The sequence below is a fragment of the Lissotriton vulgaris genome, unplaced genomic scaffold, assembly GCF_964263255.1.
Source record: "Lissotriton vulgaris unplaced genomic scaffold, aLisVul1.2 SCAFFOLD_2772, whole genome shotgun sequence".
Taxonomy (NCBI): Eukaryota; Metazoa; Chordata; class Amphibia; order Caudata; family Salamandridae; genus Lissotriton; species Lissotriton vulgaris.
Window position 1 is genome coordinate 35,330 of NW_028250230.1, and position 23,937 is coordinate 59,266.

Genomic DNA, 23,937 nt, shown 5'->3' on the forward strand with positions numbered 1-23,937 from the left:
AACGTGATATTATGCGTGACATTTTCACTATAACGTCACAATGACATTTGATTTTTTAAGTGACTTTGTTTGGTTTTTGACCCTACGCAGTAGAGGTTTGGACACAGGCTTAGCCAGCGGCCAGCCTTTACACCCAACCCCAGCGGACAGCAAACTACCCACCACACAGGTCTTTGTCGGTTGGCCACAGGGCCTCCTGCCTGCCCCTGCACCCAGTTCCCTACAGACGGCGAACCCTATGCCCAACACCGTGCGGGTGGCCAACCCATTGCCGATCATACCCAGCCCCAGTGATTGAACGTTGCCAATCACCCAAGGACACCCATGCCACATTTTTTGGTTATTTTAAATCCATTTTTTACGGTCCTGCAGGAACAGTGGGATGGCAAAAGGGAAAAAAAGCACTCATTGCCAATCCAAATGCTATATTATTTCAATTTGTGGACATCCAGGACTCCTTCTTGAGTTCTACAGCACCAACCTTCCAGATATCGTGTTTCCCTCATGCAATTTTTCATTGGAAAATTGAAAAGTGATACGGGAAAAATGACTGAACGGCCCCCCTTCGCGAGCCACTGATAGTTCCCTTGGACACCAATCCCCTGGGTTTAATATGAATTTTATGGGAAGGGGACGTGCAGTCCCCCGCCCCAAGCCTTCAAAAGGCCACAGGGGCCATATTTCCCATGTCGGATATCTATTTTATTGGGAGAGAGACATGGGCCGCCACAAGCCATTAGCAGGCCCGAGGACCTCATCATCTGGGACCGAAGTAGTGTTTATGGGGATAGAGGCGTGCATCCATCCCCCCTCCCTCAGCCTCTGAAAGGCCCTAGGGGACTCCATCTCCTGGAGCCAATGTGTATTTTATGGGGTTGGGGCCTGAGCAGAGGCAGTGTCCCCGGGACCACGTCCCTAAGAATCTGCTGTTCCCAGCACAGGAGAGTGCGGGCAGGAAATGTAAATGTAATTAAGTTGTGTGGTAGCTGGCTGGGGAGAGGGCTGGTGCAACAAGTATCAACAGAGGGAGGTAGAGTATTGAGATAGGATTCTCACTCCACGGGCACTGATAATTAAACAAGAAGAATCCTACTCAGAGTGTACACCTCAGAGGTGGGGGACACCCAGTGTTGTGTTAAATACCCCTCACACACCAACAGTCCCCTTGGTGTCATGCTTCATCATCGGGGTCTTCGCACCCCGCTAGAGGGATGCGGCGTGCTACGACCAGCGACTGCGCGGGAGCACTAGAGTGGTTGACTATGTGTGGTGTGTGTTGAGTGCATGTGCTGGGGTATTTGGGAGAATGTGAGTGAAGGGTGTGGTGAGGATTAAAAAGACACCTGGCCAGTAGGTTGTGAGAAAAAACTTTATTCGAAAACTCTGGCTGGTGCTATTAAAAAAAGGTGCAAGGCGAGGTTAGTAGTCTTGGTTATGGACTCTACCTCTGGTGTGCGTCAGGTGCAAGGCGAGGTTAGTAGTCTTGGTTATGGACTCTACCTCTGGTGTGCGTCAACATGTTTCGGAACTCAGTGTAACTTCTTCAGGACGGGTGCACAACTTCCCAACCCTACTCACGTGTTTTTTAATGAAAAATGTTGTTGTTTTCTAAACTTTAGAAAAAAGTGAAAATTATTTACAGTGATAAACAAGGCTATAGTGTATAGCCTACAGCGGTTTGACGGGATCATGCGGTTGCATGTCCTGCAAAGAAAAGGAAAGAAAATTTTTTTTGAGTTTGGTTGCCACTCGGGAATGGCTCAAACAAGTGCAGTCACTTGGAGCCCCAAACGGTTAAATAAACCTGTAAAATAAACACATACACAAAATACATAAAAGACACATTTTTAGTTTCTAATAGTTCTGAATTCATACTCATTTAGACTGTCATGTTTTGCCTCACGAGCATGTCCAGAAAGCCAGGGTAGGTAGATGGACTCCTAATAAAGTCCGCCAAAGTAGGCCTCTTTCCTCCCCGCAATACTCCGCTGGTAATGCTTAGTGTGCAGGGTTGTGGTATATATGGGGCCTATGGCGTTCTATGATTCGTTAATTAACGGATGTGATTTGAAGCCCATATATGGGACATCCGCCTCTGTGCCTATCATGATCCTTGACCTGTTGGAGGGATACCATGTGTCGTTCTGAGCATGTAGAATGAGTTAGTGACTCTCTTTCTAAGCGCGCATGCGCATGGTAGGTTGTCTAGATGGATTTAACTGCTATGCGCATGCGTGGAAGATTAAGTATGATTAGGTACACTACTCCTTTGTTTACATAGATCTGGCACGGTTCATGATCTGAAAATACAGCATGTTAAACAAAACCTGTGAATATTTTCAAAAAAACAATTTTGCTTGATAGAGTGGAGGAGGTGTGAGCCTGGCTACCATTATTTTGAGGATTAAGAAGGCAAGTTCTGGTACTTTCCGTTGTTCTATCCAGACAATTGACCCCAAGGAATGTCGTCATTCAGGCCGTCCAGATGGGTGCCCAAACGGAAAACCCAGCGCTGTTCTTTCTGAAGTAGGCTAGTTTCCGAGGGCAAGCGTTCGATTACGGTCCAATGTAGATCGTTGACACAGTGTTGTTTGTCTAAAAAGTGAGATGCCATTTTTGTGGTTGTTTTCTTGCATCGGATGTTACTCTTGTGTTCTCCAATCCTTACTTTCACTGGTCGGGATGTCATGCCGATGTATTCTAGGCCACAAGGGCAGGTGATCATATAGACAACATTTTTTGTGTTGCAGTTCGAGAATTGTCTCTGCTCCCATGATGTGCCATTTCTGAAGCGTATTTCTTTGCTTTTGCGTGTCAGGTGGCAACTGTTACAATCTCCGCATGGGAAATGTCCTTGTACCCCAATGCTGGTTTGTCTGCCCGTGGGGATTTGGCGTGGTCTTGTATGGACCAAAATGTCTTTGATATTTCTGCCTCTCCGATGTGCATACATCGGTTTTTCAAAGTTCAGCTGGCCACAGTTCAGTATTCTCCAATGCTTATTGATTACTTTCGATACTTCATTAGACAGGGTTGTATATGTTGTGACACATATTGGTCTTTTCTCTACTTCCTTTGACTTGTGATTGTCTTCTAGGAGTGCATCCCTGTGATTATTCTTTGCCCTCTTCAATGCCCTGTTTATTGTTTTAACTGGGTATTGCCTCTGTATCAATTTCTTCTTGAGGTCTTTTGCCTGGTTGTTGAACTGGTTCAGTTCCGTACAGTTTCGTCTGAGGCGTAGAAACTGCCCATAGGGTAGGTTCTCCCTTAGGTGCCTGGGGTGGAAACTGTCGTACCTCAGTAGGCAATTCCTTGAGGTGGGTTTGAAGTGAGTTCGACTTTTCAATCTGCCTTCCTCGCTGTATATGCTCAGATCCAGGAATATCATCTTTGTGTTTGATATCGTGCTCGTGAACTTTAGAAATCGATTCTGAGTGTTCAGCCATGTTACAAACTCTTGGGCACTCTCCAGGCCTCAGAGGCCTTTGTGCTTCCCGAGTGGTCCCAAAGTTGTAATAAACTGTGGGTGTCCTGGGTGAGACCGTGACTCCCCAAAACATAAAATTACAAATAATAACCAAGTGTCAGGAGCCGCTCATTCATTGTTAACTGCTCCAAGCAAGGAGAGCCCCAAAATGCCCTGCAAGGGTTTTTTATTTATATTTTTGGATCCTGGGGGTGCCTCTAGAAGTAGCGGGGTCATCACCAAGCCTTTTTTTTCATGTTCTAGAGGGCCGCTTGTGAGGCCCCGAGCCCAACCCCGTACTGCTCATGGCCGCAGGCCATGTCTGACAGGGTGTTGGGCGCCCACAGGGAATTGGGCACAGTGTGCAAAATCCACTATAATTTGTGCCCTCGCCATGAACTACTCCATTTTTTTTTAGTTTAATATAGTGCGAACTCACACCAAAGGTTTCAGAGCACTTTACATGAGCACCAGTTATGTTACAGACAGACACGTTCATTTTTGGTAGGCACAGGGATATTAAGTGATTTGACCAGAATCACAGGGTGTTGAGTGTCCCTGCTGAGACTCGAACCCGGTTCTCCAGCTTCAAGGTCAACCGCTCTAGCCGTTAAACAATGTTCTATGACATCATTGATAACCTCAATGCAACATCTGAAATGACATCATTGATGACAACATTGTGCATGGCAGGTGCGCGAGTTGTTGTTACTTTAGGGCATGCATTATATATCTTTCAGTAGGGCAGTCAAATGCTTATTTTCTATTGAAACCCACCAGGACACCAGGATAGTGTGATAAGCTGGCAGCTAAACATTTTGCAAGTAGATATTTACGCAAGGTCGAGATCTTGGTATTATATGTTTTGAATTGTATGTTTTTCAAAGCATGCCTTTGCAGTCTATCAGTATGGCTGCCCTAATTAAACATGCATTGCTGTTGCTTTCAAATCTCTGACTATTACGCTATTCTGTAACTCGGACAGGGACTGGTCAATCTGTAGTGCTTCATGATGAACAATACTTGTAATATCTGATGTTTGTAATTATGCCTCTCAGATGTACATGTTGTTGTCTGATGTAGTGTGCTGTGTACATAAAAGGCAGTTCTGTTGCAGAATACCTATGAGTCCTATATAGGGGTGGGCTGAACTCCACGTCCGCAAGTGGGCGGAATCGGCATGTTGGGCTGATTTTTAGCCCTTGTACACTTGGAGCTTGTTCCACACTGCACAATCAGTGGAAAGGGCACCAAGTGGTACGTCAGAAGGTGATGCTTCTTTGCAGCCACTCGAGTAGATTTTTTAGTCGAGTGGCAGCTTTCTCAATGCAGACAGTTCTGACCGCCTGGGACCACCCACTTTGAGAAAATCTCCCAAAAATTGTTCCAATTCTAGGTTGTGCTCACCACCTTACCAATGGCGAGCCTGCTCGGGAAAAATCTGTCACGTGGTGGTTGGTGGAGTTTTGCCAGAACTCTGTGCTACAAGGGTAATACTGAGTGGGCAAAACTCTGCGAGCTCAGCCAGCGGAACAGAATTGATGGCCCATCCTAAGTCCTTTCAAGAGTTATGCTCAGTTACTCTGGAACAGCCATACTTCTAGCTCAAGCTTAAGGGAATCAGGTCTCCATTTTAGGACTTTGCTCTAGGTTATATGTGTGGCAGTGGAAGTCTCTGCGCTTCGTGACAAACCAGGATATTCCTCTGGACACGTTGTTGCATTATTACAGTACACTCTGTATATGAAAAGGTTACCAAGAAGGCTTTCACAACACACAACATGAGCTGAGCCAGCTCACATGAACAAATACATTCAATACTTGTAAACGAAAACAAGATACACAAAACCATCTACATCTGAATAATAGAGCTACCTTGGTTTCGAGCTGTCGGTCCTTGTAAATCTGTTTGCATGGAGTGAAAAGAGAATAAAGTCCAACTTTGGGGGTTTTAAGGAACCTTAGAGGGAGATAATCAGATGCCAGCATAGACAAACACGAATCATATCAGCATTGGTCAAACAAGTCTGCTCATATTCTGACTTAAAATGTATTCTCAAAGCTGTGACATACTGAGTGTACCTCTGTTGAAAACAGTCTAGTTCAGTGGGTATGACAATGCAGTTGACTCTTTAATGTAACTCATTCCTGTTTGTGAGACATTGTTCAACAATCCTAAATTTCATGTAAACACAGTGCAGTACAAGAAGTAAGGCAATATTTTCTTGTTGTATGCTTACATCATACAAATCATCATTCATTTGGGATGCAAAACCCTACACCCCAGTCGATTAAATAATGCCTGCTACAAATTAAATTGATTCACTCGAGTAGGGTGGAATTGCAAAGGCACTCCCTGAAGCATTTGTATTTATGCGTGGGCCTGAAGAAGGTGATTGGACTAAATCAATGCTCATACCGAAACGTGTGTTGACCGCTTTTAAAGAGTGATCCCAGCTCACAGTGATACACTGGACAAAAAAACTAAACTGTTTCTCTGTTGTATGTGCATGTGTATGTGTAGAGTATCTGGGTCAGGGTGTGAATGTAGTGTATGATAGGTAGTGATTTTGGATGTGTGTAGGAGTGAGTGGATTGTTGTGCGTGGGCGTATGTATGATTGAAATATATAAAAAATGTTTTGCTGTAAAAAAAAGTTGTTGCTGTAATAGATTCCATCTAAAGTAATCTGTGGAATAATTTGTAAAAACTATGCAAATGTACATGTGCATTATTTTGGTATGTGTTTACTGATGTTAACAAGTATGCTAAAATACAAGCTATAAGAATAAATTATGTTTGATAAATGATATTGATCAGAAGCATAAGCACTTGTGAGGCATATATGAAGCAATACAGGTCAAGTGGGACTTTTCTTTCCTATAGTTTGAATTTCAAATGTATGCAGCTAAAGGGCATTGGACACTCACACCATTCTCTCAATTGAGATAAGACCCAGAACTTCTGGACCGTATTGGTACAGACCTGAAAACTGGTTTCAGGGCCTTTAGCGTCACTGACGCTCTCAAAGTGAGTTAAACAAATGTTTGCAAAGAACGACACCTCTACAAAAACCTGAACTCAGAATCCTAGAGCTACATCGGCATTGTAGTGCTGCCCCCAGAAGCACGGAAGCCTGGACTGACCAAATACGTTGGGTGTTGCTTGCTATTCATGTTCTGTCATGTTTATCTGCAGTCTGATGATGCCCAGGCTGCAGGAGCCAGCGGAGGCAATGAGCTTTCATCAGCCACATAGGCAAGGGTACCGGGCATGACTGCTTTATAGATGATGCAGCTAGTTTTAAAGATGATGTTAAACCAGCAAGAGTAACCAGTGGAGTTCCACTAGGGGCAGCTGCTGTGGTCATATTTCTTCAGGCCCTTGATGAGGCGTGCTGCGGGATGACGGCTTACCTTAAGAGGTTTGTCTGGGAGGCCACACAGCATGCTATTACCACCATCCAGATACAAGAGTATGCGGGCTTAAACAGTACTTCCGAGGTCACTATCTGGAAGAAACAGTTTCACTTTCTTCTTTAGAGAGAGCTGGTAACAGGCCACCTTGCATTTGCTGGCGATATGTCCCTTGAGTATGTAACTTCTGAATATGATTGAGTTGGGGTTCTGTTAGGGTTTTCATGTGAACAAACAGGTGCTGGATGTATGGAATAGAGGAGAATCAGTGAAAGTCCATTGCAAATTAATCCCATTGGAGAATCAAGGATGTGGATGAAGTTGGGAAGGTTGACGAAAGATCAAGAAACATCAGGAGGCAGGGGTCCTCTTTTTCTGTAGTCATGAGGATATTGTCTGTGATTTGTAAGGCAGCAGTTTCTGTGCTGCAGCGAAATACAAAACCTGATAGGTAGTCCTGTACTCGCTGGGCGCAGTGTGGAAGTTGTGAGCCGACTGCTTCTTAATGATTTAGCCAATGGAGGGTACATGAGTTAATTGCTGGTAGTTGGTAGGGTCTTCAAGGTCAAGTCAGGGTTTCATCAGAAGTGGAGTATATGACTTGCCTTGAAAGCGTCTGGATTGATGCCTTGAGTGAGTTAGGCATCGATATTGGTGATCAGGGGTGAGAGCACTTCCCCTGATAAGGCTTGATTATGGGTTAGTGTAAGATATCATCTTCATGGGAGGTGGGTTTCAGGAAGTTGAGGCTGTTGGCCTGATCCGATCGACCAACATTGGGATTCTAGCCCATAACTTTTTAGATTTACCAAAAGCTTGAACTTCAGGACCATCCAGTTTTGCACTAATACGTTTGTTATGCACTGAGGAAGCCCCAGGTCAGATGGCCATGTATAGGGGGCGAAACACGTGTTTGCTGTCTCTCTTGTACTGACTCTATGAATCAAAAGAGTCTGATAATATAAAATTCACCAAGTACAAACCGTGTACTGGAATTTTTTCCTCATAAACGACAATCTTTACTTGTTCAGATGTCTTCTCAGATTTCTGAGGCTGTTGGCCTGGTCTATAAGAGCCATGGGGTTTGAAGTATGACTGTTCTGGGATGCAGCAGAAGGGTCGGGTCTCAGACGAGACAGGCTTACTGCTGTTGAAGTACTGTCAGATCTTCTATATGATTTAAGTTTTTTTTACGTTTAAGTTTAACCTCAAACATCAGGGGTTTCCTCTTGCTAATAATTGCATTCCTAGCTATGGCATCACGTTAAGTGCAAGAGGGTCTGGGGCCTCCCCTCTGGAATATAAAAGACTTGGGGGCCCTATACACCGCAGAGGGGAAACATCCTTTACAACAAAACTTTTACAACGCAGTGCTATTACAATGCAGGTTTTACAACGAAAACCATTACAACACATTGCGCTGGGGGGCGCTCTAGGATAGGGAATAGATTTAATTTACTATCCAACACCTTCCATAGTGTCCACGGGGACTGGAGTTGGAATAGTAAATTAAACTATTCACTATCCAGCACCCCAAAGCACTATGCGTTGTAAAGGTTTGCGTTGTAAAACTGGCGCTGTAACAGCATGCGTGGTAAAAGCATGCATTGTAACGTCATACATCCACCGCAGAGGATACGAGGGACTATGTTGAGCCCTGGAAGGTAAAGTTTGTGTCAAAAGCCTGACACCATTAACCACAGTTTATTAATGTAAGCTGATGTGGTCCATATCCTCCAATCGCCTATGGGGAGAACTCTGTAACACCCTCCAGTCCAAACGTACATCTGTAAATATGAGGCTTCGAGGACTGCTATCCTCCAATACCGTCAGCGGTACAACCCGTAATGCAGAACAACCAATCTTTTATAGTCAAATTTCAAATTTTCTCACAGAAGATAGCCAGAAAAATCAATGGGAGTTTGTCATACGGAATCTTATTCATGTAACTATGCCTTGAATCATCAAAATAAATTTAGATTATCAGAGTCGAGCGGATCAATGATCTTTGCCATTCACTACCAATGAATATTGGTAGTCGGTCTAGTCACTAGAAGGAAAAATGCTATGTTGTCTGGATCATTCAAAATGGTCCTCTGTAAAGAACCTCATCGTTTTTTTTACGTCAGTTAAAGTTCTTAGGCTGTACTCAACTACTTTAAATTCATGTCCAAGTAGTTGTAAACAGGATTCTGAGCATCTTTGATACCTTTTCTACTACTGCCCAAAAATAATACCATGGTGGCAGGCAATTGTACGGTTTGCGCCATAAATTGCTAGTAATTTGATATGAAACCGAAAATTAAATTAGGCCTCCTTCCACAGAAATCTAAATCTGGTTCAAACTTTAAGTAGATAGTTTAGCCCTATAGGTATGTGCATTAGTGTGATTTGTGGATACATGTGATTGGGTATACGTATGAACCTGTACTACATCCAAAAACTCAATTCCCACAACCTGTAATTTTTGCGAACTTCCCATAATCTTTTAAGTAACTAGTGGTTCAATTAATTGTATCCCCATGTAGGTCACATATGGTATAGCTCTTACAGAAATGGCTGCTGATGTCAATGCACCATGTTTGTGCCCCTGCTACCTGACATCAGCAGAACTAGAGGTCAGTGTAATGTCTCTGCCCAGGAGCCTGACATGAAGTGAGTGCCCATAAGTGAAATCTTTTCAAGGTTTGTAGGCAAACTTCTAATAACCCAAACCCCCCCGGGTGGCCAGAATAGTAAACAAATAACTCTTCTCTCACACCTTACACATTTACTACCTTATAAGGTCTTGCATACTCAAATCAAGTGGAAATTTGTGCCAATTTACTTTCCATATCACTTATGACATAAAGGCAGCCTGGTGCGCATTAACTTGTCTTTTGTGTGGCAGGGCTGATCTGAACATCTTCTTTCCTAACAATGAAATGATGCTTTCCCTGCTTCTTAAGAGCACACGGCTAGCCCCGAAGCTGCTTCTGACAGTGGATTGTAGGCCCAGTGCCAAGAAAACAACCCCATTTACTCTCGAACTCTTGTGATACTTTTTGCAGCAATGTTGATTCCATAATTCCATGATTCCAGGGTCAGGTCTTTTCTGGATAATCGCTCTCAGGCAGTGCATTTGTCCACCTTTTCGGCTTCCTACTCTCCCTTGTCCTGCGGTGTCCCTCAGGGCTCCGCTTTATCCCCTTTATTATTTAATTTATATATGCAACCTCTGATTTTTTCCCTTCGCAAGTCCGCCGCTACCATCTTCAATTACGCGGATGATTTGCAGTTAATTTTTCCCACTGATACCTCCCTTTCCTCACGTACTACCTTTCAATCAACCATGCTTAAGATCTCTGAGTGGATGTATCATAGCCAACTCAAATTAAATCCCACTAAGACTGAGCTTCTTTTGGTGGGAGGAGCAGCCAATCCATGGAATGACAGCTTTTGGCCTCCCTCACTTGGGCTCCCTCCCCGCCCTGTCAACTCTGTGAAGAGTCTTGGCGTGGTCATTTATAGTGACTTATCCATGGGGCCCCAGATCAGTGCGGTTACGTCATCCTGCTTCTTCCAAATACGCAGGATACATAAAATCTGTAGATTTCTTACCAGAGACGCACTGATCCTTGTCATCATGGCCCTGGTCACGTCAAGAATTGACTACGCCAACACCTTGTATGCCGGTATTCCTGCATACCTCCTTCACAAGTTGCAACTTGTGCAAAATCAGGCTGCTTGCCTGATCTATCACCAACCCCGACATCAACATGTCTCGCCGCTACTGCAGAGCCTTCATTGGCTCCCTGTAGCCAAGCGTTGCATTTTCAAACTGAGCTGCACAATTTTTAAAGGCCTAGCTGATCTTGCTCCTATTGTTATCTCTTCTAAATTGAAATGTTATGTCCCTTCTAGAAACCTCCGCTCCTCTGGCCACAATTTGCTAGTCATTCCAAAAACCAAACGGAAAAAACATGGCGGCTCCTGTTTTTCTTTCTGCGCCCCCAAAATCTGGAATGCTTTCCCGCCTGCCATCCGTCACTGCTCCACCTATGGCTCTTTTCGTAAACTGTTAAAAACTTATCTTTTTCAGTCTGCTGTTGAGTAAAACACACGTCCCTGCCTCCCCGCATTTGTCATGAGCGCCATGAAACCGTACGGTGTCCGAGCGCGGTATAAAACTTTTTACCATACCTTATCATAAAAGCTCCTTTTCCTCTCCCGCTGGCCAGGGTATCCACCAGAAGGACAACTATATCAGAGGGGGCTTATTGTCTGAGAATGAGCGAGTAGGGGTGGGCGGTAAACTCTGCTCTGCCAGCGGAGTTCGCTGAATTTTGCCAACTCCACGCTCTGCCTGGAGCGTTTCTGCAAAACTTTGCCAACCGCAGCATGGAGGAGTTTTGTGCACGGCTCGCCAACGTGAAGTTGGTGAGCAAAAGCAATATAATCAAGCGCTAGGACGAGTCCAGCCATGTTTTCTCAATGCGGGCGGTCGCGACAGGTTGCTGCCACTCTTGCTGAGGAAGCTCTGCTGCCAGGACAAGTTCTGGTGCTAAAACTCAATGTGAGCAACCCGACGTACTGAAATTCTGCCGCTCATGGAACTCTGTGGAATCTCGCGGAGTTTTTAGGTAAGTTTGTGGAATTCTGCAGAGTGAAACTCTGCGGGTTCCGCCCACCCCTAAGAGTGAGCCCAGGTCAGGGTAGGGAAAACACCACATGAGTCAGGTTGAAGGTCGTCTGCCTCAGTGTACAGGATTAAACTGAGTAGTATGCGGCAAACTCTGCGGGTTCCGCCCACCCCTAAGAGTGAGCCCAGGTCAGGGTAGGGAAAACACCACATGAGTCAGGTTGAAGGTCGTCTGCCTCAGTGTACAGGATTAAACTGAGTAGTATGCGGCAAACAAGCACAGAAGCACCACAGCGCTACTTCCCTCGTTCCTGCCCAAGCTGCACGTTGAAAAATGTATACAATCTTTGGTTGAATGTCCTGGGGACAATCCTTTTCAATCACCTGCCTTTCGAGTGGTTCTCGTCATCCCAAGACCCGCAGCCAATGAACCATCTGAACTGTTGCCAAAATATCTAGGAATGTGACACACTGCGAGTAGGGTTGCCACCTGGCTGGCTTAAAGTAAGGCACCTTAGTTCCCAGTCCATAACTTTTCTGCTACAAATCATTTTTATTGAATGTATTTGAACAGTATGTTCAACTGAGGTAAACAAAGACTACAATTCCCAGAACACACTAGGATCTCAAATTAAAATCTACAGCTGGAAGTAAGTGGGGTTGTTGACACGCAGTGCGGTGGCAACCATGCTGACAATCTGCAGCTGCATGGGGCACTAGTGGGAACCCAAGTCTTCAGTCGGATTCATGAAAGCGCATAGATACAATGTCACGCGGCACTATACGAATCTGCGATGAGAGCTCACTGTGTCTCCTTGCAGTCACCCTGGCACCTGTGCCTACAACCACTCTTAGAAATGAGCAGGGCGCTCCACGTCTCTCATTCGACCCCTGAGTGCACTGCTTTCTCTCTGTCCTCCTTTAACAAGACAAAAACAATTCTGCATCCGAGAGAAAAGCAACAATCAAACAAAGCTGGGAACACGAGTTCAAAGGAGGCCTTTTAAGGAAAGAAATGAGAAAGAGGGCAGAGTCGAGAGAGGCAGCGAGGCGCTCCAGTGGGAGACGGGGGGAGCAGCGACGCACAGGGCCGGGTCACACTCCGATCAATAATGCATTTCCATCGCTGGCGCCTCGTGCGAGACGAGGGCCGCCGAGCACGTGCGAAGCCCGCCTCTTCGTGGCAGAGGGAGCACGTGCCCACCGCCTGAGCACCGCTGCGCCTGCGCACTGCTGAACCTCCCAGCTGTCCATCAACAATGGCTGAGTCCGCAGAAGGGGCTGCCCCGTAGCACTTGCACCCCACACCGCTCTGTGACTGTCTATGCACTTGCAACGTGCAATAGGATTCCAGAGCTGCACTTTGCACAGCTTTGCACGAACATGCAATGCTATCCTGCGAATTGGTTTCCTTTTCGGATATGCAGTGTGCACAGAACTGTACTTAGTGATTTGCATTTCCATCTTTCAATATGATTCTGTTACAGATATGCACTTCTATGCACTTACATCGTCTAATGACATGAACACCATACAGGAACGGAGCACAGTTGTGCATGTCTATGCACTTTTATTTTATAACATGATTCTTTTCCAGATAGGCACTTCTATGCACTTACATCGTCTGACTTGAATACCATACCGGAACGGAGCGCAGCTGTGCATGCCTATGCACTTTTATTTTATAACATGATTACTTTTCCAGATAGGCACGCGTGGCTCTGCAGTCCCATCTTGAAGCTAATTGTGGCCAATAATTAAGATCTGCACGTGCTGTGGATGCCGATGGGGCCCACCACCACTCATCTATCGGACCGACACTTATTTTTCATCTAGAGCAAGAAAGTTAAAAACACAAAAGGGGCGAAAGAAAGAGGAAGAGAAATATAGAAAAACTGGGATAAAGGGGACAAAGCAAAAATGAAAAATAAGAAGCAGGGAGAGCCTGGTGGCGGATAAAAGAGGCACGAGGGGAACTCAAGACTGCAGAGCTTTGGTACTCGGCGCCCCCAATGTCCGTAGTGCCGGCCACATGCGTTTGAGCCAAACTTCGGGCCCTGCACTTATTGTTTGACAAATTAAGCACTGTACACTGTCAGCGCATCTCATGCCTGCACACCGGCCTCTGCCATGCAGAGCACTAGCACATCCAGCACTACCCACGCTCACTGGTGTCCTCCCTGCTATAGGCCCGCCCTCCCACGCATTCCCTGACCCTTTCAGATCTGTAAGCACAGAGCTCTGCCCAGGGCACCTCAGCCAAGCCTTTGCTGGTCTGAGCCTGTAAACTCCTCAGCCGTGTCCCGGATTACCACTGCAATGCCAAGGCCCACATCAACAGTGGTGCCAGTTCACACAGAATGCTAGCTCAGGGGACATTCTGCATATTGCCTGTGCTTTAAATGGGAATACGGAAGTACAGGTACTCAGTAATTAGAGTACCTCTTTGCTCCTGAGAAGTGCCGGTACTCTCCCATTAAAGGAATCGCAGTGATGCTGAGAGGTGCAGGTACTGGCCCTTTCAAATTAAAGAAGTAAGCAGGCACTCCGTGCCGGACAGTACCTGCCCATTAAAAGCACCGCATATTGCAGTTCTGAGTCTCTCCAGGCCTGGAATTATCAGGTAGAAAACTCCGGGCCTGATCATTCTGGACCCCGATACAGCAGGCCTGTCTTTACGGCTGCAGGGGCAGGTTATGTGGGCGGCACAGTCCAGCGCCCACCAGACTCTTGCAATACTATGGGGGAGCAAACAACGTAGAAGCCTGCCCTGCCCCTGACTGCACCCCCACACCCTTCTCCAGCCCCTCTGCTGGCACTTTCTGTGTGCTCAGAGCAGGTGGAAAGTAGTGTTTTTTTCCACTTGGAATAAGAAAAAATTACCAGGAAAATTACCCATAACAGATATTAATCACTCACGCAGCTCTGGCAGTGCACCTCACCCATAACAGATATTAATCACTCATGCAGCTCTGGCAGTGCACCTCACGTATAACCAATATTAATCACTCACGCAGCTCTGGCAGTGCACCTCACGTATAACTGATATTAATCACTCACACAGCTCTGGCAGTGCACCTCACGTATAACTGATATTAATCACTCATGCAGCTCTGGCAGTGCACCTCACGTATAACCAATATTAATCACTCATGCAGCTCTGGCAGTGCACCTCACCTATAACTGATATTAATCACTCATGCAGCTCTGGCAGTGCACCTCACCTATAACTGATATTAATCACTCATGCAGCTCTGGCAGTGCACCTCACCTATAACTGAAATTAATCACTCACGCAGCTCTGGCAGTGCACCTCACGTATAACCGATATTAATCACTCATGCAGCTCTGGCAGTGCACCTCACCTATAACTGATATTAATCACTCACGCAGCTCTGGCAGTGCACCTCACGTATAACTGATATTAATCACTCATGCAGCTCTGGCAGTGCACCTCACGTATAACCGATATTAATCACTCATGCAGCTCTGGCAGTGCACCTCTCGTATAACCAATATTAATCACTCACGCAGCTCTGGCAGTGCACCTCACCCATAACAGATATTAATCACTCATGCAGCTCTGGCAGTGCACCTCACGTATAACCAATATTAATCACTCACGCAGCTCTGGCAGTGCACCTCACGTATAACTGATATTAATCACTCACACAGCTCTGGCACTGCACCTCACGTATACCCAATATTAATCACTCATGCAGCTCTGGCAGTGCACCTCACGTATAACCAATATTAATCACTCACGCAGCTCTGGCAGTGCACCTCACGTATAACCAATATTAATCACTCACGCAGCTCTGGCAGTGCACCTCACGTATAACCAATATTAATCACTCACGCAGCTCTGGCAGTGCACCTCACGTATAACCAATATTAATCACTCATGCAGCTCTGGCAGTGCACCTCTCGTATAACTGATATTAATCACTCACGTAGCTCTGGCAGTGCACCTCACGTATAACCAATATTAATCACTCACGCAGCTCTGGCAGTGCACCTCACGTATAACCAATATTAATCACTCACGCAGCTCTGGCAGTGCACCTCACGTATAACCAATATTAATCACTCACGCAGCTCTGGCAGTGCACCTCACGTATAACTAATATTAATCACTCGCGCAGCTCTGGCAGTGCACCTCACGTATAACCAATATTAATCACTCACGCAGCTCTGGCAGTGCACCTCACGTATAACTGATATTAATCACTCACACAGCTCTGGCAGTGCACCTCACGTATAACTGATATTAATCACTCACACAGCTCTGGCAGTGCACCTCACGTATAACCGATATTAATCACTCACACAGCTCTGGCAGTGCACCTCACCCATAACAGATTTTAATCACTCACGCAGCTCTGGCAGTGCACCTCACGTATAACCAATATTAATCACTCACGCAGCTCTGGCAGTGCACCTCACGTATAACTGATATTAATCACTCACACAGCTCTGGCAGTGCACCTCACGTATAACTGATATTAATCACTCACACAGCTCTGGCAGTGCACCTCACGTATAACCAATATTAATCACTCACACAGCTCTGGCAGTGCACCTCTCAAATAACCTATATTAATCACTCACACAGCTCTGGCAGTGCACCTCACGTATAACTGATATTAATCATTCACACAGCTCTGGTAGTGCACCTCACGTATAACTGATATTAATCACTCACGCAGCTCTGGCAGTGCACCTCACGTATAACTGATATTAATCACTCACGCAGCTCTGGCAGTGCACCTCACGTATAACTGATATTAATCACTCATGCAGCTCTGGCAGTGCACCTCACGTATAACTAATATTAATCACTCACGCAGCTCTGGCAGTGCACCTCACGTATAACTGATATTAATCACTCACACAGCTCTGGCAGTGCATCTCACGTATAACTGATATTAATCACTCACGCAGCACTGGCAGTGCACCTCACGTATAACTGATATTAATCACTCACGCAGCTCTGGCAGTGCACCTCACCCATAACAGATATTAATCACTCACGCAGCTCTGGCAGTGCACCTCACGTATAACCGATATTAATCACTCATGCAGCTCTGGCAGTGCACCTCACGTATAACCGATATTAATCACTCATGCAGCTCTGGCAGTGCACCTCTCGTATAACTGATATTAATCACTCACACAGCTCTGGCAGTGCACCTCACGTATAACTGATATTAATCACTCACGCAGCTCTGGCAGTGCACCTCACCTATAACTGATATTAATCACTCACACAGCTCTGGCTGTGCATCTCACGTATAACAGATATTAATCACTCACGTAGCTCTGGCAGTGCACCTCAGCTATAACAGATATTAATCACTCACGCAGCTCTGGCAGTGCAACTCACGTATAACCAATATTAATCACTCACACAGCTCTGGCAGTGCACCTCACGTATAACTGATATTAATCACTCACACAGCTCTGGCAGTGCACCTCACATATAACTGATATTAATTACTCACACAGCTCTGGCAGTGCACCTCACGTATAACTGATATTAATCACTCACGCAGCTCTGGCAGTGCACCTCACGTATAACTGATATCACTCACTCACACAGCTCTGGCAGTGCACCTCACGTATAACTCATATTAATCACTCACACAGCTCTGGCAGTGCACCTCATGTATAACCGATATTAATCATTCACACAGCTCTGGCAGTGCACCTCACGTATAACTGATAATAATCACGCATGCAGCTCTGGCAGTGCACCTCATGTATAACCGATATTAATCACTCACACAGCTCTGGCAGTGCACCTCACGTATAACTGATATTAATCACTCATGCAGCTCTGGCAGTGCACCCCATGTATAACCGATATTAATCACTCACACAGCTCTGGCAGTGCACCTTACAGCAGCCAGCAGTGCACATCTGTCCTGACCTCGGCTATCCATGGGACCTCCTCCTGCTACCTCACACAGCACTGACAATGCACGTTACACAGTAGAGATGCACAATAGATGCCGCAACCTTAGCGGTACCACATAGGCAAAGGTTTTTAACAAATCATGCAATAAAGTATATATCACAAACTGTACATAGGTCACTGCCAGTGCACCTACGACAACACACGCAGTGCGCATCGGCCATTACCGTATTCATGGGATCTGATCAGGGGTCACGTGCAGCTTCCCCAATGAACCTCACAACTAAAGCAGCATACAGCCATGGTATGTGTGCAGTGCATGGGGTGTCACTGGACCTGACGTGCCACTGCCAATGCGACTTACTCCTCTATTCAACACATTAATCGTCACCTCGCTTTATGCAGGAGTGAGTCCCTTTAACTGAAACAGCTCTTCTAATGCACCTCACGCACCAGGGGATTCTATAGACTTATTCTGGGTTCAGTTGCCTTTAATTGCACCTATGTGACCCCTGAAATGGCAGAATGTCAGTGCTTTTTTTCTAATCCCATGATTCTTTGAAAAATCTACTGTGTACCTATTAAAAGTTAAACATAGGCTGAGTCAGTGGAGGAGGGGTGGAGCCCAGGAACTGATCGCCCTTCTGCAAAGAAGTGAGGACGAGGGTAAGAAGGGTAACCGGGCAGTCTATAGAAGAGCATCTTTGTTGTGGATAGTATTTGGGTGAGCCTGAGCTGAGTGAAGTTGGGCCTGTCTGAACCTTCATCATAACATGAAGGTCAGAGGTAAGGGTCTCAGTGGAGGACTCCTGCTGGAGTGTCCCTATGGCACTTCAGACCTGCCGGCGACGGAGAGTGCATATGTAGTTGAGAGGGTTTGACTCATACCAGGAATCAAGGACCATGTCTTACATGTATTAAGTAAATTTATCTTTAAGTTATTAGCAGAAAGCTGGGTTTTTTTGGGGGGGTTTATATAGCGCAAACTAGACCCGAAGTTATTTGAGCGCTTTCCATGAGCAACTGTTGCATTGCAGGCGGACACATTCATTTTTATGCACGAGATTTAGTGATTTGCCCACAATCACAGGATGTTTGAGCCTCCCGCCAGCCTTGAACCCAGTTCCCAGCTCTGTGGTCACAGCTCTAGCCATTGGGTCTCATCCTGTTCCCTATGGGACATTCGCTGTAATCTGGCAGGCGTTCCTTCGCCCCTCTGCATGGCTCCCCACCTCAGTTACAGCTGGTGTTACCAGTGATGATGGGGCCATCAGCTGAGCCACTATTTTTTGTTTCATTTATAAAGTTTTATATAGCGTGAACAAGATCCCGAAGGATATCAGAGCGCCTTACAAAGGATGGGAGGAAGGACATAAATGCAATATCGACATAACATGAGAATAAAAAAAACAGGAATAATCGCATAATTACAAGACAAATGAGTCAAGGGGAGTAACACAATAAACAGGTATATAGCGGGAAACTAAGGGGGGCACACTATGCGGTAAAACAAACAGCCTCAATGAAGGTACAATGGTTGTCGGATCAATGACTTTGAGTAGGTGAACCTAGCCCAATTAAGGTAAGAATTTATTCATTAGGAATCTTTTGGCTTCCAGTTTGAAAGTTGTCGTTGAGGAGATTCTGCGCACTTCCGGTGGAAGAGAGTTCAATATCTTTGGGGCATCGCCAGAGAAGGGTCGGTGACAAGTTCTCGCTAGAAAGCCCCAGTGGTGGGCACAGTGCTGAGGGGCATGGTAGACGAGCAGACCCTTTGCCTCATTCGCGGCAGTGACGCTTCTCACTAGATCTGCTTTGTAAACCATCAAGGCTCGGACAGAAACAGACGAAATATCTCTTCCATAATCTGGTAGGAGAAAGCTCTCTACATGTGGGAGGTCATTCGTTACATTATTTCTAAAGATAAAGACCCCACTTCAGTGGTCTGTCATTAGAAATAACATATGCAGGAACATGTCCGCTTCAGGAATTGCTTTGTGTTAACTATGTAAGTCAAGCTAGCATCCATGGGATCAAGGAGGTGACGCGCTGCCTCATACGCATGACCCCCGATCCCCAAACTTTAAATGAGGCCCTAATGGTGGTCTTATTGACCATCACTCCTTCCCAGTAGTGGTGGTTTTTCTTCCCTCACCCCCAGAAAAGCTTGATTTCTGTATCCAGGTCTACGCTTATCTGTTCTATGCGCCTGCAGCAAACATTGCCCTTGCACCTTGGAGCTAAATTTGTGTTGTATCAACTCCCATCGAAACAAGCCCTGGCGGGAAGGGGCTGGCCGGGAGAGAACTGACCCAAAGCCCCTCTGTGTATTCTGGTTTGGGTTGTTGGCAGAGCGATAGTGCTATTGGTAGCCACACCTAAAAGCTCCACTTAAACTGGCTTGCACAGCATGACCTATTCCCAGAAAGCCTTTGATCTGATTTGTAATCAGCTGTGCAAATGTGCCCTGTTCCTCACAGAATCCTTTCAAGCCATCTACCTTTGTTTCCAGTACTACCTTATCCCTTTACGCCACACCCTTCTGCACTATGGCGACCCTCAGCAGTATACATAAACTCTACCCTGTAACATTTCAAGGGCAACCCTGGATCTCATTTATCCGAAACATCTCTGGAAACATCCATCCATCTGGCTCTGCGTTGTCTGTATCATAGCTCTACCACTCACAGCCTTGACACCAGACCTCGCAACTTTGGCAAAGTTCATTGAACCCTCAAAGGCACTTCGAATATATCTGACTCCTGGGTGGCAATACCTTATTCTAAAAGCTACAGCACAGATAAAACCTGTGAGACCCGCCTTCTCCCTCTATGGACCAGGCATTTGGAAGACCAGCTCCCCACACATCAGTCCTGGCCCACCCCTCAGGCCCAGAATGTACCTAAACACACCCCTTCAGGCGCACCTCTTCGATCATTGGATTGAACCCTTCCAGCTCCTCTCAGTTTTGGTCTTGGAACAGGAACCCTGCTTCTCCATCCATCACATGCACCACTGCTGTGCACATTGTCAAATGGTCCCTCCCTTTTCCCTGGAATTCCCTCCCCAAACTATGTGGTACTATGTGCATATTTGTTCTAGCTTTGTTTGGTCAATAGAAAAAGCAATCCATGTAAACACACATACAAGCCGCGACTTGCCTCAAAATCCCACCCTGCTTAATGACAGTGGTAGGAAGAGTAGTATCAATGAAACGGAACTGACGGTACTCACCAATGTGCTTTCCGTACATGTGGTAGTAGAAGGAGACGCAGTAGGCGGACCGATAGTATGGCGGCTTGCCAGTGACATTGTACAGCGGACTGATCAGCCTGGCCTTGTCTCCTGGCACCCGCGGCCGCGAAGCCTCAATAAACATATAGTAGCCTATGGAAAACAAGGACAGATACAGCAGTAAGCATCATGAGTACCACCTGGAATTTATTGGTAAACTTAAAAACGAAAAAGAGTGACAATATACAACTTTTGAAAAATATTTTCTTTACCAACCCTTGCTGACACCGCAGCGCTGCAAGGAATGGTGAAAAAGACCAGGTTAGTCCAATATTAACTTTATTGTCACTGATGTGTTTTGTCCTGATGGTCTATCCCAAAGTACGAGTTACTTACCTTCGCCTTAACTTAGAATATCCCCAGGCGTCAAACTGGATCCAGAATTTTTTTTGCAGCAGCACCTCTGCGTGCCGGGGTATGGCGCCACACGACCCCGCCCTGACGTTGTCCAAGTACGTGACGTCAGCGAAGTCACATAAGTACCTCCCGGCGCGCTGACGTCAGTTTCCTTCTTAGTCCAATAGTAACTTTTTTGTCACTGATGCGTTTTGACTTAAATATATTCCAATCTTCCAACCAAGGAAAAGTCGACACTAGCTGTTTTTGATGACAATCTACCCAGTGGCAATAAATTGGAGGCAACAGCGAGTCTGAGCACGAAATTGACGGACGTGACGGTCCGTTTGAAGCAGCTGGAGAAGTTGAAACGGTAGAAATTGGCAAAGTGGTGGGAGGCCAAATCGCTGACCCACCACTTAGAAGTTAAACGAATTCACCGCGGGCTTAGGATATTGGTGGCCCCCACATATGAGGACCCCAACCCAAATATGCTAAGAGAGTGGGCGGATAATAACCAGGAATCGTCCTGTAGAATGCTGGGTATCTTAATCAAATATGCTGAAATCGACCGGGATAAAATCTTGGAGGAAATTGATCAAATCATGGAAATGCTGAGTAAAGAAACGGATCAAGAGCCAATAGTGAAATTCATGACAGAAATGAAGAAGCATCTCGCTAAACTGGAGACAACCATCAAAGAGAGAAGGGCGCAGAAATTTCTGCGGGATAAAGTTGATTATGACTGAGGGCAAATATACACTTTTGCCAAGAAGTTTGAGAATATGAGGAGACAATGAATGTATTATGGTACCAAAGAAAAACAGACGCAGCAATCGGAGCTTAGTAGCGTTCAAAGTTCAGAGACCGAAACAGATCTGGAGGAAGGACCATCTGACGGTAGACCTACACTAATCCCTTCAGTCATTGACAAATTTGATTTTGTAAGGAGAGAGAGATGATTCAATCTAAGGCCAAGACCTCCGGTAGAGTCCAGGCTACAAAGAGCAAGAGGCAGAGGAGGAAGAGGCTCAAAGGCGCAAAACTATGCTGCCGCAGGAGGTAAAGCCAAAGCCAAGGGCAACAATTACATGATAAAAACGAGACAATAATTGTTAACCTCACGACTATTAATCTTTCTGATGAGGAAAAAAGAATTTTGAAACTTCGACTTTCATATTGTCCGGAAGTTGATATGGACTATACGACAACAAGGGTCGATGTGTTTAAATTTGTCCACTCGCTTAAATTGAAAAAATTCTTTGCAGTGGCCCCCAAGAGGGTGGCTTTTGGGGAAGCAAGTAGTACGCAGGAAGACAATGACAATTTGGCGGTGAGAGATATGAACTTGATGGCGGATCTGCAAGAACTCCAACTAGGCAACGCAGAAGGAGTGGCCACTCCTGAAATGCAAGCAATACCTAGCACATTTAACAGGGTGATTGAGTTGGCGCAGGAGGAGGACATTAATATTAGCATCTGTCCCACAACAGTTCAAACCAACTTCAAAGTTTACGCCTCTAACAGCAAGAGACTCAGTAGATGTGTTTAATGATCTAGTGATCAATGAGGTTAAAAGTTTGTGTGAAATAATAAATGTGAAAAAGAAACCTATAAGCAAGAAAGCTAAAGAGTACTATGCTTTGGTGGACAAACTGGCCAATGATGAAGATGTGATTGTTCGTAATGCCGACAAAGGGGGGAACGTGGTGCTATGGGATAGAGATCAATATTTGGCAGAAGCGCATAAACAACTTGGTAACAGGGTGAATTATGTCAAAGTATCAAAAGATGTAAATAATAATATTTACCAGAAATTCAATACATTGCTGCTAGAGTGGTTGAGAAAAGGGCTGATCAGTCAGGATGAATTCTCTTTTTTAAAAGTTGCCAACCCTACTACCCCAGTGTTTTATCTAATCCCGAAAATCCACAAAGATATGTTGAATCCCCCGGGGACGCCCAATCATTTCGGCCATTAACGCCTTAACCGCGGCAGCAATTCTGTCGCGAGGCAGGCTTCTATTAAGTGGACGGGGCTGCGACGGCCGTTTGCCGTTCGCAGCACTGGGGAGAGAGTGCTCCCATCGGCCATTGGCCGACGGGAGCACGGAACGGGTTAACAGTGCATGTGAAGGTACCTCGAAATTTGTTGACTCATTCCTGAGTCCTTTGGTTAGTAAGCTCCCCTCATTCATTCAAAATACAGGTGATTTCCTGCGCAAAGTGTATGATGTGCCATGGGAAGCAGACTTTCTCCTTATGACTATTGATGTCACAACGCTGTATACCAGCATACATCATAATGATGGAGTGAATGCAGTCCAATACTTTCTAGGGCGCCGCCCAGCAAAACATTGGCAACATACACAGATACTGCTTTCAATGATAACCACATGCCTCGAGAATCTCTTTAATGGGCAATTATACCATCAAGTGTCTGGGACGGCCATGGGCACCTGCTTCGACCCCAGCTATGCTAATTTGCATATGGGCTGGTGGGAGGAGCAGGTGGTCCAATCCCTATGGCAGAGAGAATGGCAAGAAAATGTGGGTCATTGGAGTCGCTATATAGATGACCTATTTGTTGTGTGGAAGGGGGGTGAAACCAGTGCCATTAGCTTTGTAAAAAAGTTACATAAGAATAATCTTAATCTCAAATTCACAAGTGTTATTAGTAAGTCTGAAGTGAACTTTCTGATGTGACAGTATACATCCATAATGAGAGGTTGCACACCAAGCTCTACAGTAAACAGTCGGATGGAAACACACTGCTAATGCGACGAGTTTTCACCCAACGAATTTGGTCAGAAGCATCTCCTATGGGGAATGTTTCGGGCATTGAAAAAAATTGCAGTACCAAAGAGGATTTAGAGACTGAAGT

At 45.6% G+C, this 23,937-nt stretch overlaps 1 protein-coding gene across 1 annotated transcript in view; it reads right to left on the reverse strand.

Annotated features, from left to right (window-relative positions):
* Window positions 1-1,687: 1,687 nt before the first annotated feature.
* Window positions 1,688-23,937, reverse strand: part of LOC147663330 (MAM domain-containing glycosylphosphatidylinositol anchor protein 1-like) — a 258,506-nt gene continuing 236,256 nt past the window's right edge. Inside the window, exons 5-6 of the mRNA XM_086950517.1 lie at window positions 20,658-20,810; window positions 1,688-1,704 (exon numbers count right to left, since the gene is read on the reverse strand). Of these exons, the coding sequence (XP_086806643.1) occupies window positions 1,688-1,704; window positions 20,658-20,810 (170 nt within the window). The remainder of the gene's footprint in view (window positions 1,705-20,657; window positions 20,811-23,937) is intronic.